Genomic DNA, 16,425 nt, shown 5'->3' with positions numbered 1-16,425 from the left:
TGCGCCTCTCAGCCACACCATTAAGCTGTGGTGTCCTAGGTTGCGTCAATTATGAAACAATTCCACATTCCTTAAGATAGTCGTGGAACTCGATACTAAGATACTCACCACCCCGATCGGATCAGAGCATCTTTATCTTCCTGCCCAGCTGATTCTCCATTTCTTGTTTAAACTCTTTGAACTTTTCAAAGGTTTCTGACTTATGCTTGATTAAGTAGACATAGCCATATCTGTTGTAATCATCAGTAAAATTCACATAGAAGCGGTTATCATCCCTTGTGGTGGTTCTGAAGGTTCTACACACATCGGTGTGTGTGAGATCCAACAAACCCTCACCCCTTTCACAAGTACCAATGAAGGGTGACTTGGTCATCTTCTCAAGCAAACAAGATTCGCAAGTGTCATCCAACTTCAAGTCGAATGACTCCAAGACTCCATACTTTTGGAGTTGGGCTATGTGCTTCTTGTTGAGATGTCCAAGACGAAAATGCCACAAGCATTCCTTGTCCAAACCATTGGATGGATCGATGTGCAATACATTATTTCCTAAGTTGTCTACAACCATCACAGTTTCATATATACCATTACAAGTAAATGCTTTAAAATAAAATATACCATTATAAAAAGCATTAATAGAGCCAATTTCATTATCAAATGAAAATCTAAAACCTTGTTTATACAAACCATGAAAGGAAACAATGTTTCTCTCCATATCGGCCAAGTAGAAACAATTATTCAAATCTAATTCTAACCCACTACTAAAAAATAAAGAATAAACTCGAATCTTGGTGACAGGTGACATTTTCCTATTCCCCAAGATGAAGTTTATCTTCCTGTGCTCCACATCCCAACTTCTTTTTAGTCCCTACAAATAAGAACAAATGTGATAACCACAACTTGTATCAAGGACCCAAGAATTAGCATATGATGAGTTATTAGACAGAATATTGTAAATACCTGCGTGCGTAGGCTTTATCTTCCCATCCTTGATTTCTTGCAAGTACTTGGGGAAGATTTGCTTCCAGTGCCCTTTTTCATGACAATGGAAACACTCTGCTTCCTTTTGGTTGGTAGAGGGAGTGGCAGAACCAACTTTGGTCCCACTAGAAGAGGATCCATCATGGGACTTTCCCTTGCGGCTCTTAGAAGAAACCTTCCTCTTCTTCCCTTTCCTATGTCCAATTGCTAGAACAGGGGCAACAGCAGTTGTAATGGAGTAGGAACAACAAATTTGCCTTTCAAACTACTTTAAGCAGCTCTCAGTAGGCCTTGAAGCTTGATTAGAGTGACCTCCTCCTTGTTCATATGACAAGTCATACGAAACTGGTCATAACAAGGAGGCAATGAGTGTAGGATCATATCAATGGCCAACTCTTCATCGCAGTTCACATTCAACTTCAGCAAGCGGTCCACAAACCTTTGCATCTTCTGCAACTAGGCCGTGATGGACTCTCTGTTGGATAAGGTGTCTAAGTCCATAACTATATTTGGTATGTACTTGACCTGAACCAGCATGGTCCATTTGGGTTGCATGGCATCATGAATTTGGATAGACTAAATGAGAGAAACAACACTTGTGGTTTATTAATATATTATAAGTTCTAATATATTAATAGTATTATCTAATTAGTATTGATCAAGAATTAATTTGGAATTAATTAAGTGATCAAAAGATAACTAACTAGATGTATGGGTTGATTATGTAAATCATCCATAACTTGTATAGTGGGTTAAAAGTCTCCTTGGATTATCAAGTTGGGTTAAACCCATATGATGCTCCATAGGAGTTACAAACCCATGGGTCATGGAAATGAAGATTCATGTCACATTAGGGTTTACATGGTGTAACCTCAGATGTGACACACTATATAAGGAACATAATACTCACCAAAATCGGCTACACTAAGAACTAGAGAGGGCAAGCCAATTTATACAAGTGTTATACATTCTCTTAAGTTATTCCAAAGCATTTGACGTTGTGTGAAGCATTTGAGGCATCACACTTGGGGTTCTAGGCTCTCAAGGTTTTCAAGGAATCAAATCAACTACAAGGTATGTAATTCTAGCCATCTTTTAGATTAAAGGTTCCCTATGTATGCTAGATAGGATTATGAACCTTGGAAATCATATTTTGCATGTATTTTATACAAACATAGATCCAAGGTTTTCTAGGGTTGCATGTACACTTAGGGGTGTTAGAATTCTCAAAACCCGTTAGTGGTATCAGAGACTAGGCTTGTTTGTTAAATACTTGATGCAAAATAGTGGAAAAATTCAATTTTTGAGCTGTCTGCACAGGGGACTCGATTAGTCATGAAAATGCAACTAACTTGGCGAGTTAGTTCGTGCACTCGACGAGTTGGCCAGGGAGAGTGCATAATTTCGATTTTTGCTGCTGGAAATGGACTAGAAACATTACCCTAAATTGTTTTCGTGTTGTAAAACTTGTTTTTGATGGTGTAATGCTTGTTCTAATCCATTTACAATGGCTAATATCAAAATTACATGATTATATGTGTTCATATGTTCTTGAAATTTGGATATGGATGTTCATGTTCTTATGAGTTTTTGATAGATCATAGGAATCACTTGTTCAAATGCTTAATTCATGATCTTTATGTATTTTAATGGAGTCCATAACTTGTCCTCAAGTTATGGATAACCAAAAGTTTCTTTGTGTTAAAAACCATTAAAAGAACACATAAGTTATAAAATGAAGAGTCTTTATTTTAATAACTCATGAGTTATGAATTTGGAAGGTTTTGTAAAGTTACAAGACTTGCCATTAGTAGGCCTCATTCACGAAGCGGTCTATAAGGGGGTATAAGGTTGTTGCCTATAAAATGGCAGTTTAATGGGTGTCCACTCTCACCCACCCCTTCCTTGATCAGTGGAGAGTCGTTAGCCGAACGGGTAGGACAAGGACTTATAAATTCTCATTAAAAGTATCATGAATATTATAAAGTAACTAAATGTTTTATTAAATTCCCAATCTTAGTTACTTTAGGTAAATGTGAATAAGGTGCTAATCCATGAAATTACACTTTACACTCTGTTTAAGTCGTTAGTGTAGCGTGTTTGGTTAACCGGCACACCAACCTAGACTTAACAAGGTAAGTAAAGGGTGACTTAAGGTTTATCATAGTATCGGTGGAGCGTGCATGGTTAACCGACACATCGATTGAGTGATAGACATTAAGGGTACCAAGTGATTTGCATGGTTACTTCACACCTCATTTTGTGATCCTCGGTATCCCAGTCACAAAACTTGGAGGGCACACTCGAGATTGAAACATGCCTTTGAAAATTTCATTGAATCTCAAAAGAATCTAGGAATTTCTAAGAACCAATTAAAACCTAATATGTTATAGATTATATTACGGAATACCTCTTGTAAGTTATGATATATTGTGATTGGATCCTAGCCTTAATATTACATTTGGGTGTTTTATTAAGGACTATCTTTATATCTAAACTAAACTTGTTCTCTTCTTTTTCAGACGTCTTCCATCCACACAGCTTCTAGCTCAAACCCTACTGGCTCCTTCTCCCTCATGAACCTATGTGGGAGGGTCATCTTCGATGGTTCCAACTTTATGGATTGGATCCGGAACATCAGGATGGTGACTCGTTACGAGGACAAGGAATATGTCCTCGACAAGGAGCTAAAGGAGATCGATGAGTCCACTGCTACTCCCCAGGAGATCACTAACTTCCGGACTCATGAAAGAGATGCCACCAAAGTGGCATGCATCATGATGGCCACCATGACAGCTGAACTCCAGAAGTCCTATGAGGACTACTACCCTTTTGAGATGCACCAAGATATGATGGAAAGATACTATCAAAGTGCTCGTCAGGAGCGGTATGAAATAATCTCCTCCATGATAACAACCAGGATGAAGGACGGAGAATCCGTCAGGAGCCACATGCAGAAAATGCAAAGGTATGTGGGTCTTTTGCTGAAGCTTAATGTGGACTTCCCTGAGGAGCTTGCAATAGATATCACTTTGGACTCCTTACCCTCGTGTTATGATCAATTACACATGACATACCACATGAATAAGGAAGAAGTCACACTCAGCAAACTTCAGGGACTCTTAAAGACCGTAGAAACAGGTCTTAAAGGTAAGTTGGTTGTTAACACACCTACTCATACTCCAAACTCCGCCCCTGTCATGGCAATCGGGAAAGGTAGAGGGAAGAAAAGGAAGAACTCTTCAAAGGGTACCAAGGCTAGGACCCTTGATGGCTCTTTTTCAAGTGGAACCAAGAAAGGTTTTGTCACTCCTTCTTCTAACCCAAAAGAGGCTGAATGCTTCTATTTCCATGAAAAGTCGCATTAGAAGCGGAACTGCCCAAAGTACCAGCAAGATGTGAAGGATGGGAAAGTTAAACCCAACCATGCAGGCATTTACACTATTCTATCTAATAACTCACCCTATTCTAACTATTGGGTCCTTAGATCTAGTCTTTATGGAGTTTTGGTCACTTTTGGTCCCATGAATGAGATCTAGTGAGATTCTTCCACTCCAAGAGTTAGGAGTTGCTTCTCTTGATGTTTTTGAGGTCCCTCATCCATAAATTTAGCATCTTGATGGTAAAAGATCAACCATGCATGTGTTTATGTCCATTTAGTGGAAGTAGGATGCTAAATCTAGGGTTTAAGTTCTTTTGAGCCATGCAAAGGCTCCAAGTTAATGACTTTATGAATTAAGACGTTCCCAAGGCTTGGTTCCGAAGTTTGGATGTCTAGTTGTAAGCAAAAAGTGCTTAATTTATGCGTACGTCGGGGGTACACAAGCGTACGGTTTGAGTCCTCCATCAGGCTAGCCGCATAGTACGTCGGGCATACTTCTTGTACGTGTAATATATTTGGCTTGGTCATGGGATTTTGTAGTTTGGGCTATTTTTAGACTATTAGGGTTTTGGGTCTTATTCGGCCACTAAACTTTCTGACTTTGGGCCTTCTTGGATCTAGGCCCATATTGGGCTTTGGGTGTACTTTATGAATTGGGCCACTATCGGGCTTTTAGTGCCATTATGTTTGTGCAAGGGCATTGGGCCAAACATAGTGGCACTACAAATGAACTACATTCTCGGTTATGGTTTATGACCTAATTATTAGTTGGGGATTTATTTGGTTGGTTAGTGGGGGGATTCTCCGGTTCAGTAGCCCGAGAATGTATTTGACTAATAGTAGACTGAGGTGATTTTGCACACTATACTGTAGGACACTAGGGATTGTATGTGCTTGTAGTCTTTGTGACTCCTGTTGTATGTATTGTATGCATGTATGCCTGTTTGCTATATGCATGTGAGCTGAAATAGACCCGAGGGTGAAATAGACCCGTTACAGCCTTGTGCTAACATATGAGTTGAAATAGACTAGGGGTGAAATACACCTAGAGGTGAAATAGACCGACACAGCTAGAGTTGGCGTATGAGTTGAAGTAGACTTGGGGGTCAAATAGACCCGAGGGTGAAATAAACCTGGCACAACCTTGAGCTGGCATATATGTATCATATGCATTATTTTGGGGAACTCACTAAGCTTTGTGTTTTTGGTTATCGGTTTATGTTTCTGGTACTTCTGGATCGAATGGGAAGAGCTTGGGATGATTGCATTGCAAACACCATGATTTTACACTTATTTGACTCTGATGTACTTTTGGATGATTATGGATACACAACGATTTTCTTATGGATTGATAAAGATGTTTGGTTGATGTTTTAGTTAATATAAAAATGAAAATTTTTGGTTCTAAGTTTTTAGACGCTACAACTTACAGTAAGCCCAATACTACCTTTTCACACCTACCCGTACCTTCCTCAAGAGTAGTGTTGATTCCTCTAAATCACCACACTAAAACCATTTACGAATCCTATGCTAAACAACATACATATCCTAGGCTCTCCTAGGAAGTTTCAACTCCCACCGCTCGTAATACCAAGAACCTCAATCAACACCGTTGGTTTTCTTATACATGCAAGTTATACACAAAACAGGATCACAAAGACTGTCAAATGCTGATTCTACCCTAATTCCATAACCAAACAAGGAACAAGAAATATGGCCAAATTGATCATTTTCGGGCTATATAATCCTAATCGTATACAACTTTGAAAGCATACACTTAGCAATTAACTGAGCCGATATTAATTCCAAGTAATACATATCATCCAATCCTCCTATGCTATAAGGCATCACACAAATCAGGTAATTTTATCATATGATTCCTGAAGGTATCCTTAGCCCTAATCTAGCATGCATTTCTCATATCAAACATACTACTCATAATACGTAGGTATGGGTAATCTTGGGAACCGCTTACTTGAGCTCGACTGATTGCACGCATCACACCCCTTTTCTCAGCAAAATCTTTTTAGAAGTTCAGTTTCATTTTTCTTAAAAAAAATATAATTTCATCAGTTTGAGTTTTGAAACACTTTAAAGTGTGTCTGAATCCCTCAAAACAAGGCTCTGATACCAAACATCCTCCTATGCTATAAGGCATCACACAAATCATGTAATTTTATCATATGATTCCTGAAGGTATCCGTAGCCCTAATCTAGCATGCATTTCTCATATCAAACATACTACTCATAATACGTAGGTATGGGTAATCTTGGGAACCGCTTACTTGAGCTCGACTGATTGCACGCATCACACCCCTTTTCTCAGCAAAATATTTTTAGAAGTTCAGTTTCATTTTTCTTAAAAAAAATATAATTTCATCAGTTTGAGTTCTGAAACACTTTAAAGTGTGTCTGAATCCCTCAAAACAAGGCTCTGATACCAACTTGTAACAACCTAAAAATAGTAATAAAAATTTTCATTTGGGAGTCTATCCAAACATTCATTAATTGTTTCAAAATCCAACACCAAATCATAATATTTAAAACATCATAGTATAATTATTAAAATTGCGGAAATCATGAGGGGAGGATGTTGTGCCATCACGCCGGGCCCTACCCTTTCGAATCGGAATTACCTGAAACCATAAACATAAACTATAAGCACAAATCATAGTGAGTTCCTCAAAATACCACATACCAAACATATGAATATGGGTCCCACCCTAGGTATATTTTAACCCCACAAACAACTATAGACCCCGCCTTGGGGCGTCTCTTCGGGGTATATTTCAACCCGAACATGCCATACTAGGCTCTACCTTGGGGTATATTTCAAGCCGAAATACCATAGTGGGCCCCGCCATAGGGTATATTTCAACCCAACATACCATAGTGGGCCTCGTCTTGGGTATATTTCAACCTGATCATAGAAACAAGTATACATCACATAGCAACTAACATTCTATACAACTGAATAATGGGCCGACATTGGTGCCTTCAACCCATGGATACAATGAGAAAACTCAACTCACAAACAGATGCGAAAACAGAAATAGCACGTTGCTTCGAAATCAACTCTACTAGTCACCTTTACAAATACAGTGACCAAAACTTAGAATTTAGATCAAAATACCTAAAATACCCCTAGGTCAACCTTGGTAAAAACCAAGTAAATGTCAGCTGAGTCAACCGGGTCAACTCGGTGAGTAAGATAGGCGTACTCAACACGTACATGGGGCATACTGAGCGTTTGACCAAACTTTGAAGGGTTAACCACGTACACACAATGTACCTTTTTGTACCCCCCCCCCCCCCATGTAAGTGGCTGCCACCAGCTCAACCCATTAAGTGCTTAATCTTTAAGCACTTACGTCCAAAATCCAGATCTAGACCATAAAAGGTGTTCTTAACCATAAAGTTTTCAACTTTATGGTTTTGCATGGCTAATAAGAGCTTAACAACAAAAACCCTAGCCTCTTTACCCATTAAGACAACCTATAACATGCATGAGAAGAAGATAATGCCCAAGATCATATTTTTATGACTTAACACACCCTATAACATTTGAAATGACAACTTAAACATCTTGGAGTACTCCATACTTACAAGGATCAGCATTTGGGACAAAAAGGTGCCAACTTTAAGCTAAAACAAAATTTGTATGAAATACTCATCAAGGTTGGAGCTTTATACCTCCAGAAGGTGTACAAGGGAATATAGATGTTGGATCTAAGCTCTTGAGTGAAACACTAAAACTTCAAAGCTCTTCCTTCACCACCAAGAGTAGCAAAATGGTATCAACAGACACTCCAAGCTTCAAAATGCACACACACACACACACTGATAGTTAGTTTTGTTTACTTCTTTTTATAGTTTATTTTAGCATATTTCATTCATAATTTAGATAATTTCCATGCATATTTTCCCTTTTGTTATTTTATGACTATTTCGGGTACTTTCGAATCTTGTGAGCATAATTGCAGGTTTTCGGGTCTAGCGGAGCGGGAGTGTTCGGGACGTATGGGAAGCGATGAGATTTGGTAGACAAAAATGATGTTAGGCTTGGTGATTGTGGAGATTATGCATGGAGCGAGCTTGATGGTTATTTGAAGGATTGGAGAGAAATAAACTTTAAATTTGCAAGATGCGGGAGTTTATTCAAGCGTACGTAGATTTTTAATTGGGAGAGTGCACGAGCTTTGGAGGATTTGGAGAGGTCAAATTGGGCTTAAAATGAAGAAAAACTTGAAGAAAATGGGCTAGGAGGTGATTGGATTCGATCTGGGCTAAGTGGGCTAAGCTATGGAGGCCCAAAACCTCAAAGATGTTACATCCAGGGACCACCCGCGCAACAGCATGCGGGTCGCGCAACCTCCTGCAGGGGCAGTTTCGAAAATTCTTCTTTTGAGCTATTTGAGGAAGGTTTGTGCCCATCTTTTGGAGACTCTTGGACATCCGATTTTTGGAGATTCTCTCTGGAGTTTTGAAGACTTTGGAAGGCCAAGAACACTTGAAGAACATCATATTTTTACCTCTTGATTCTTGCTTAATGTTTGGTACAATTTTCTCTAACTTTGTTTCTTTGAGTTTAGCCATGCTTGGCTAAACTAATCTTGGTTGACTTTTGGTTAATCCTTTGAACTTTTGTTGAATGTTGAAGAATCCATGAACATGTTCTTAAGTCTTTATGGGAATGTTTTGTGTTTTAACATCTTATCACTACTTGTATGTTTTAGTTCATGAGTTTAAATGTGTTTGTGGTGATTAGTTGGCTAATTTCTTGATTAAGTAAAAGATCCTCAAATTAGCAAGCAACAAATGATTTTTGTGTTGTTTTTGCTTCACACAATCATAAAAACATTTCCTCCAACATGGTGGTGAAAGCATTTGACCCCTCTTGGATTTGGTGACTTTTTGGTTCTTAATGCTAGTTGACTTTCACTAATTACATGCTATTTGGAATTAGTGACTTTGACTAAGGAAATTGTTATGAGCTTCTCTAGCCATTTCAATAATTAAGAAAAGTCTAGGTAATCTCAAGCTCCTTGGATTACTATAGCCAAATTAAGGATTTAAATCAAAGTATTGCACCATTGGATTCTAATGATATGTTCATCAAAAGTCAAAGTGAGAAAACTTTAAGTTAACCATCTCTCCCTTATTGATTTTACATCAAACTCTTATTTTTGTTGCATTTGTCTATTTAAATCATAGTTAATTCTAGTTTGTTTCAAGTATTTCAAAACACCAAAACCCCCCATTTTATTTTTATTGTCATTTTACAAGTATTTTTACAAAGAGATTTTTCATAGAGTTATAAATTGAACCAATCTCCGTGGATTCGATCCCTTTACCACTATACACTATTTTAGTGTGTAATATTTAGGGTTATTATTTGTGTTGGCCTCGACAACCACCACACACACTTTAGGGTTTTGAAATGATGTCAATGAAGAATGGTGGCTGGAGTTATGGAGGGGTATGAGGCTATAATGATGCTTAAATAGGGTCTAAACCGTAAAATTTAGGGTTTGCACCCTGGTCACGTACACCCAGCGTACGCCAGCCTGCCCAAAAATTTACGAAAATGCCATTAGGGACGAGTTTCGCAACAAATTCAAAAAGCAAAGGTCAATATTGGAAATACTTGGAAATCAAGATGTTACATATATATTAAAACTACAGAGATAAAATTTAAAAATTAATAATATTAAAGTTATATAAAGTGTAAAACGTTATAAAATACTTCAAAAGCATTGTACAATAGTTGCCAAAGAAAGAAAAAAGTATATATATATATATATATATATATATATATATATATATATATATATATTAAAACAATTGTAAAAAATGTTTGTAAAGGTTGCATAAAAACTTGTAAAAATGTAATGACAAAATAGATGTAAAAATATAATAAAAAGTTTGAAGAAGTGTTAAAAAAACAGCAATGTAGCTTTGTTAAAAAAAAAGTTTAAAACAAAAAATTTAGGAGGTGGTACAAAAAATTTGTGGAGAAAGTTCTTGGTTTTTTGATATAAAGGGTAAATTACACCAATCGTCTCTCATGCATATGTCAAAAAGCGTGTTTAGTCTCTATTTTCAAAACTTAACTCGGACCGTCCCTCGTTCGTTTAAAACTTGCACGTTTCGTCCCTCTAGACATAAATAGATCATCTTGCCCTTATTTATTTCCTTTTTAATTTTCTTTTTATTTGTTTATTTGTTTTAGATTATACAAAAAGAAAAAAACAATAAGTATACACACAGGTACCCACCCCTTCCCGCTTCCCCCTCCTATATCTTCCTCTACCTTTGTCCCCTTATTCTCAGCCACTCCTGACGCTGACGAAGCCCCATCATCCCCACCTTCACCTTCACCCCAAAGAGAGAAACCAAAATCAGACCAATCGAACTTCCTCCTCCATCGATCGCCTCTATCAAACCCTTGAACTCAAGAAGGAACTGTACATGGAATCATCAACAACACCACCATCGTCGATGGACTCATTAGCAACACCACAATCGACACCACCATCTCATATCTCCACTCAACCCTAATTTGCCACTTGTTTTTACTGTTCTCGATTTGCAACAAATCAAAAGATCGAAAAAAGAGAAGGATGTTGTAATTTATCCTTTCCCCAATTTTATTTCTTCTTCTTCTTTGTATTCAATCGGTCATATCTCTCGCTCTCTCACACAGACCAGCAGTTATCACTCAAACCTCAATAAACGAACCCTAAACCTGCAATTGAAACCCAACTAAACCCTAAACTTATAAATCAAAGAGGATGGAGATCCAGATACAGAACCAGGTTCAGATCAAACCCAAATCTTCTATATCGACGATAGTGATGAAGAGGTGATCACATTCCAAGCGGTGTTTAAGATAGTTTCCAGGTGTTTACAGGGGATGATTTGGATGAAGATGGTTGGCTTCGTGGGTGGTATAAGGCAGGTGGTAGTTGTTAATTGGAGGCAATGAATAGATGATGTTTGAATGGTGCATGTTGCATGAAAGTGGTTTTCGAATGAGTTGGGCTTTCCGATTTTGAAGGTGAGATTTAAAGTGGATGTTGGTTGCGGTTTGCGATGATGAACATGGGTGCGACAAGGGTGTTCCGATAGTGGTGTATCCCAACAAAGGAGGAGGTAGGAAGTCAGTGATGGGTTTAAGGTGTTGAGGTGGGGGTATAAAGTGGGGCCCTATTTCTTTTTCTTTTATTTTTAAATTAAAAATAATAATTATAATATTAAATTAAATGGAAAAAAAATACAAAAGGGCATAATAGTCATTTTATGTCTCGTAAAGGATGAAGCATGGAAATTTAAACTAAAGAGGGACAGTCCGGGTTAATTTTTGAAAATAAGGATTAAACGTGTTTTTTGCATATGCACGATGGACGATTGGTGTAATTTATCCTAATATAAATTGTAGAAAAAAATCTTAAAAAATAAATATGTGAAAAAATAAAAAAGTAATTTTTGAAGGAATTTGCAAAAAAAAAGAGTTTGACTATTTTACCAATTATAACTATTTTATCCGATATAACTACTATAATGTAGACCGTTATACTACCAGATATAATAACTATAATAGGTGTGTAAGTTATAGTATAACATTTCAAACCAAAAATATAATTTGTTACTGTATTGTGAATTAAATATCTTTTTATTTTTTTTTCCTATAAATTTACCTACCCAATTAAATTATGACATGTATAACATTTAATGTTTATTTAATGATATTTTAATATACTAATGCGACGCATGTTATTATTTAAATGGGTAAAAAGATTGGTAGGAATAAAAAATAGAATAATATTTAATTTCTCTTAAAAATAATTTGTTTGGTAAATAATTGTGAGCCAATTAAAAATTGTGAATAAAAATTAAGAAAAAAAATGCAGGTAAAAAAGCATAAAAAAATTATTTCCATTTTAAAACATTAAATTCAATTTAATTTGTTATCTAAAAAAACAATTTGAATAGTTGTTTGTAAACGGTTGTATATATTGCTATCCTTTTTAATATTGCAATTCAAATAACAAAATAGAAAGCCTTTTAAATTTCGCTTTGACGATAATTTGAAGACCAATTCAAAAAATGACATTCCTACTTTCCTTGAAACATAAATTTAATAAAGCTGGAAGTATAAGACACAACTAGACATTATTTCCTAGAACTGAAAGGGACAAGCCACCGATCTGAATATGCTTTCAAAATGTCTCCTCCCTCACCCCACTTTAAATACGATCATCTTTCCATCTCCATTTCTCTCAAACCCACCTAAAATTCTTTCTCAAATTAACAATCATTTCATCTTCCCCAATAGAAAGTGAAAGGGGTCTATTTTTTATTCCGATTGATCAAGATTTGCAATGGCTACTAGCACCTATGCGTTGTTGGTGATCAGCATCATGATGCCTATCTTCTTGTCTTCCTTCGTCTCGGCAGACCCTGACTTGCTTCAAGATGTCTGTGTTGCAGATCTTGCCTCAGGTACTTCATTTCAACTTAATCTTCACGATTTGAGTTTCCATGCATATGTCAAAACGCCCCCTTTAGATTCTAAAACAAACCTTAATTGTTTGAGCTATGGCTCATCATGTTCTTGGTCAAATAGTGGATGCGGAAAAAAAGGTTAAACTTTCATAAAGTCCAAGTCAATGTTATATTTTGGTGGTTGTTCATGCCTTTCAAGAATAAACCACCACATGTCCACATTCTTTGTAGTATATCGCGCGTACTTCTCATAAACGTATATTCATCATGTCCCACTATTTTTTTTTCATTAACATCGGGCATTTAATTCTCGACATAATTCATGGTTTTGGGATTCCGCTTATACCGTTTGAAACGTTTGCATAATTTGTTTTGTTATTGGATGAGAAGTTAAACATTATTCTTGTATTCTTGAACAAAAACCAGATATAAAACTAAATGGATTCCCATGCAAAAGCAACATAACAGCCGACGATTTCTTCTTTCCGGGGTTAGCTAAGGCGGCGCTTACCAACAACACATTCGGCGCAACCGTTACACCAGCCTTCGTCACACAGCTCCCGGGGCTAAACACCTTTGGCGTGTCCATGGCTCGTATTGACTACGCACCAGGTGGCCTGAACCCACCGCACACCCACCCAAGAGCCGCCGAGATAGTGTTTGTGTTGACCGGAGAACTGGATGTGGGATTCATAACTACAGCGAACAAACTATTCACCAAGACAATCAAGATGGGTGAAGTGTTTACGTTCCCTAGAGGCTTAATTCACTTCCAGATAAACAACGGTAAAGTTCCTGCAGCTGTAATTGCTGCCTTCAACAGCCAGCTGCCGGGCACCCAAAGGGCGGCAGACGCTTTGTTTGGGTCATCTCCGGCGGTGGAAGATGTTGTGTTGACTAAGGCATTCCAGATTGGAACGAAAGAGGTGGAGAAAATAAAGGCCAAATTTGCACCAAAGAACTAAAGACCTTAACACCCACGTGTTGGATTTATAAGGTTTTGATTGGTTTTGTTCTATCCTCAATAAAGGGTTGTGGAACAGACATGTGTTCCAGGGCTTTCAGATATATGATTTTATCAATAAGCACACTCATTTTTTTTCGTTCTTTTTTGTATCTAAACGTCATGTTCAATGATTCATAGCCAATTTTTGAAATTCATAATGTTTATATATTAATTAGTTGGCAATTAAAATAAATAAATGTACGTAAAGCGTAATCATGACTCTCTAGATGCATTCCTAAATGATTGAATTATTATGATTGCAGATATAAAACGCCAATGTCAATTGAGGGTTGGTTAACCACTTTGGCCGACAACCAACCCAGATAATTGGAAATAATTTTGTTCACTAACCTTTCCCAACTACTTTGATTTTATTGATGGCCCAGTATAAAAGATAATTTATAAAGAAACTGAAATAACTACTCTTTTAAGTTTCTTCTACGAATTAGATCAAAAATAAAGTTTTCCGTCAATAACCATTCGTTTTGTAGAGCATTCCGTAAAATACCTATGAGCACTATAAAATAAAAAGGTCATTTTGGCATTTCATATATAGTTCCTATAAGCTAACAAGGTGTCCTTCAAAAATGGGTGTGTGAAATGGTCCTTATGAAATGAAATTCATTTAATAAATACTCCTTCCGTCCCAAAATTATAGTCCATCTATCCTTTTTGGTTTGCCTCAAAATAATAGTCCATCTTTAAAAATAAATAACATTTTTATCAAAATACCTCCTCATTATTACTTAACCAACTAAATATTTAATGAAACATTAAATGCAAAATAAGGATAAAACTGTCATTTTATTATATAAAATTAGTAGTAATTAATGCTTTTCTTAATTTGTGTGCTTTTTGTCTGTGGACAATAATATTGGGACGGAGGGCGTAACAATTTATGTTCTAAAATGTTATTTGTACAACCCTCTAAATATGTTTTATACTGAGAAAAACTGGTGTGTAACATTGAAATTTGTCCTCACAAATTAAATAGGGCAAGACAAATTTTGTTTCGACAAAACTTCAAAAATGGTCTTTGTGGTTTTCAAAAATATCAAGTTTAATCTCTAAGTTCAAAAAACCTCACAGATGGTCCCTGTGGTTTCAAAACTTTTAACATTTGGTCTTTCCGGCTAAATCCGTTACCATTTAGTCGTTAAGTCAGGAGCATTTTCGTCATACATAGGGACCATTTATGAGGTTTTTAGTTACTTTTTTTTTTTTGAAAAAAAGAAAAAGAAAAAATGAAATATAAAAGGGTCTCTCTCCCCCCCCCCTCTCTCTCTCTCTCTCTCTCGTTTTTCTAGGTTTGTTGTTCACCCTCTTTGTTTTGTTGGTTTGTTAATCATAAGAACCAACTGTCTAAATCTCCATGAGAGCTCTGCCGAACTAGTTTGTTCTTCACCACCATCGCCTTCGGCGGTTAATCCTAGGCAAACACCCCCTGACAAGGCGCCATATCGATTGCGACAACCTCATCTCTTCACCTTTCTTCCCCTCCCATCAAGAAAGTATCCATCAAGAAGCCCTCCACTATTGCTGAAAAAGAAACAAGTGTGTCAATTGTTGGTTCGATGTGAAAAAAGAAACATGGAAAAAATTAGATACATTATTGCAATCACGATTAGAAAACATCACCCCATTCTTTTACCTTATCTCCCAACAGTTACCTACCCTTATACAAACCATTTTTGGAATCGATTTGTTCATATACAAAAGGGAAAACACCAATGGTCACCTCTAACCTAAAATCAAAATCATTCTTGAAATCTATAGTAAGATCCAAACCAAAATCAACATCAAACAATTCAAAACCAAAATTGATGAAATTAAAACCAAAACCAACATCAAACATGTATTAAAAGACCTGACGTCGTTTAAATCTCAAAGAGTTGGGTGTTGTCTTGTGAAATCGCACAAAGAGAATTCTACGATAGCTCCACCAATCGTTTACGTTCCTGTTGCAGAGATTGGTCACCCCTGACCTAAAATCAAAATTAATCTTCGTTCTCGTCTCCTCCAACTCCAGTGATTGCTTCGACTTTTATAGTTACTGCTTTGGTGCCTAGAAAGAAGAAGACTAGGGCAAAGAAGCACAATGCTTCGGTACCTGCACCAGTAATGACATCATCACCTACTCCCACCAAAGGACTTGGAACAGGCATCGATTCACCTTCTTTGTTCAAGTTCTCAAAAACGTAACCAAAAACTTCTCCTATGAAAATGAATTGGGTCGCAGTGGATTTGGGGTCGTTTATAAGGTCAATTAGATGATGGAACAAAAATGGGGGGGGGGGGTGGGAGAGAGAGAGAGAGAGGTGGACACCCTTGCATATTAAATATTATTTATTTATTTATTTAAAAAAAGTAATTAAAAACCTCATAAATGATCCTTGTGCAGTGAAATGACAAAAATACCCCTGACTTAACGGCTAAATGGTAACGGAGTTAGCCGGAAGGACCAAATGTTAAAAGTTTTGAAACCATAGGGACCATCTGTTAGGTTTTTTGAACTTATGGATTAAACTTGATATTTTTGAAGTTTTGTCTT

The 16,425-nt window shown here is 36.8% G+C and overlaps 1 protein-coding gene across 1 annotated transcript; it reads left to right on the top strand.

The window, feature by feature from the left end:
- The first annotated feature begins 12,622 nt into the window (after positions 1–12,622).
- LOC145074160 (germin-like protein 5-1) lies at positions 12,623–14,025 on the top strand. Its single transcript, XM_079020571.1, has 2 exons — positions 12,623–12,865; positions 13,295–14,025. The coding sequence occupies exons 1-2, from the start codon at positions 12,745–12,747 to the stop codon at positions 13,831–13,833; spliced, it is 660 nt and encodes a 219-aa protein (XP_078876697.1). The 5' UTR covers positions 12,623–12,744; the 3' UTR covers positions 13,834–14,025.
- The last annotated feature ends 2,400 nt before the right edge of the window (positions 14,026–16,425 follow it).

Source organism: Lactuca serriola, chromosome 9 (assembly GCF_051521515.1).
Source record: "Lactuca serriola cultivar US96UC23 chromosome 9, Lser_US96UC23_V15, whole genome shotgun sequence".
Lineage (NCBI taxonomy): Eukaryota > Viridiplantae > Streptophyta > Magnoliopsida > Asterales > Asteraceae > Lactuca > Lactuca serriola.
This window is presented reverse-complemented; position numbering and strand designations above follow the sequence as displayed.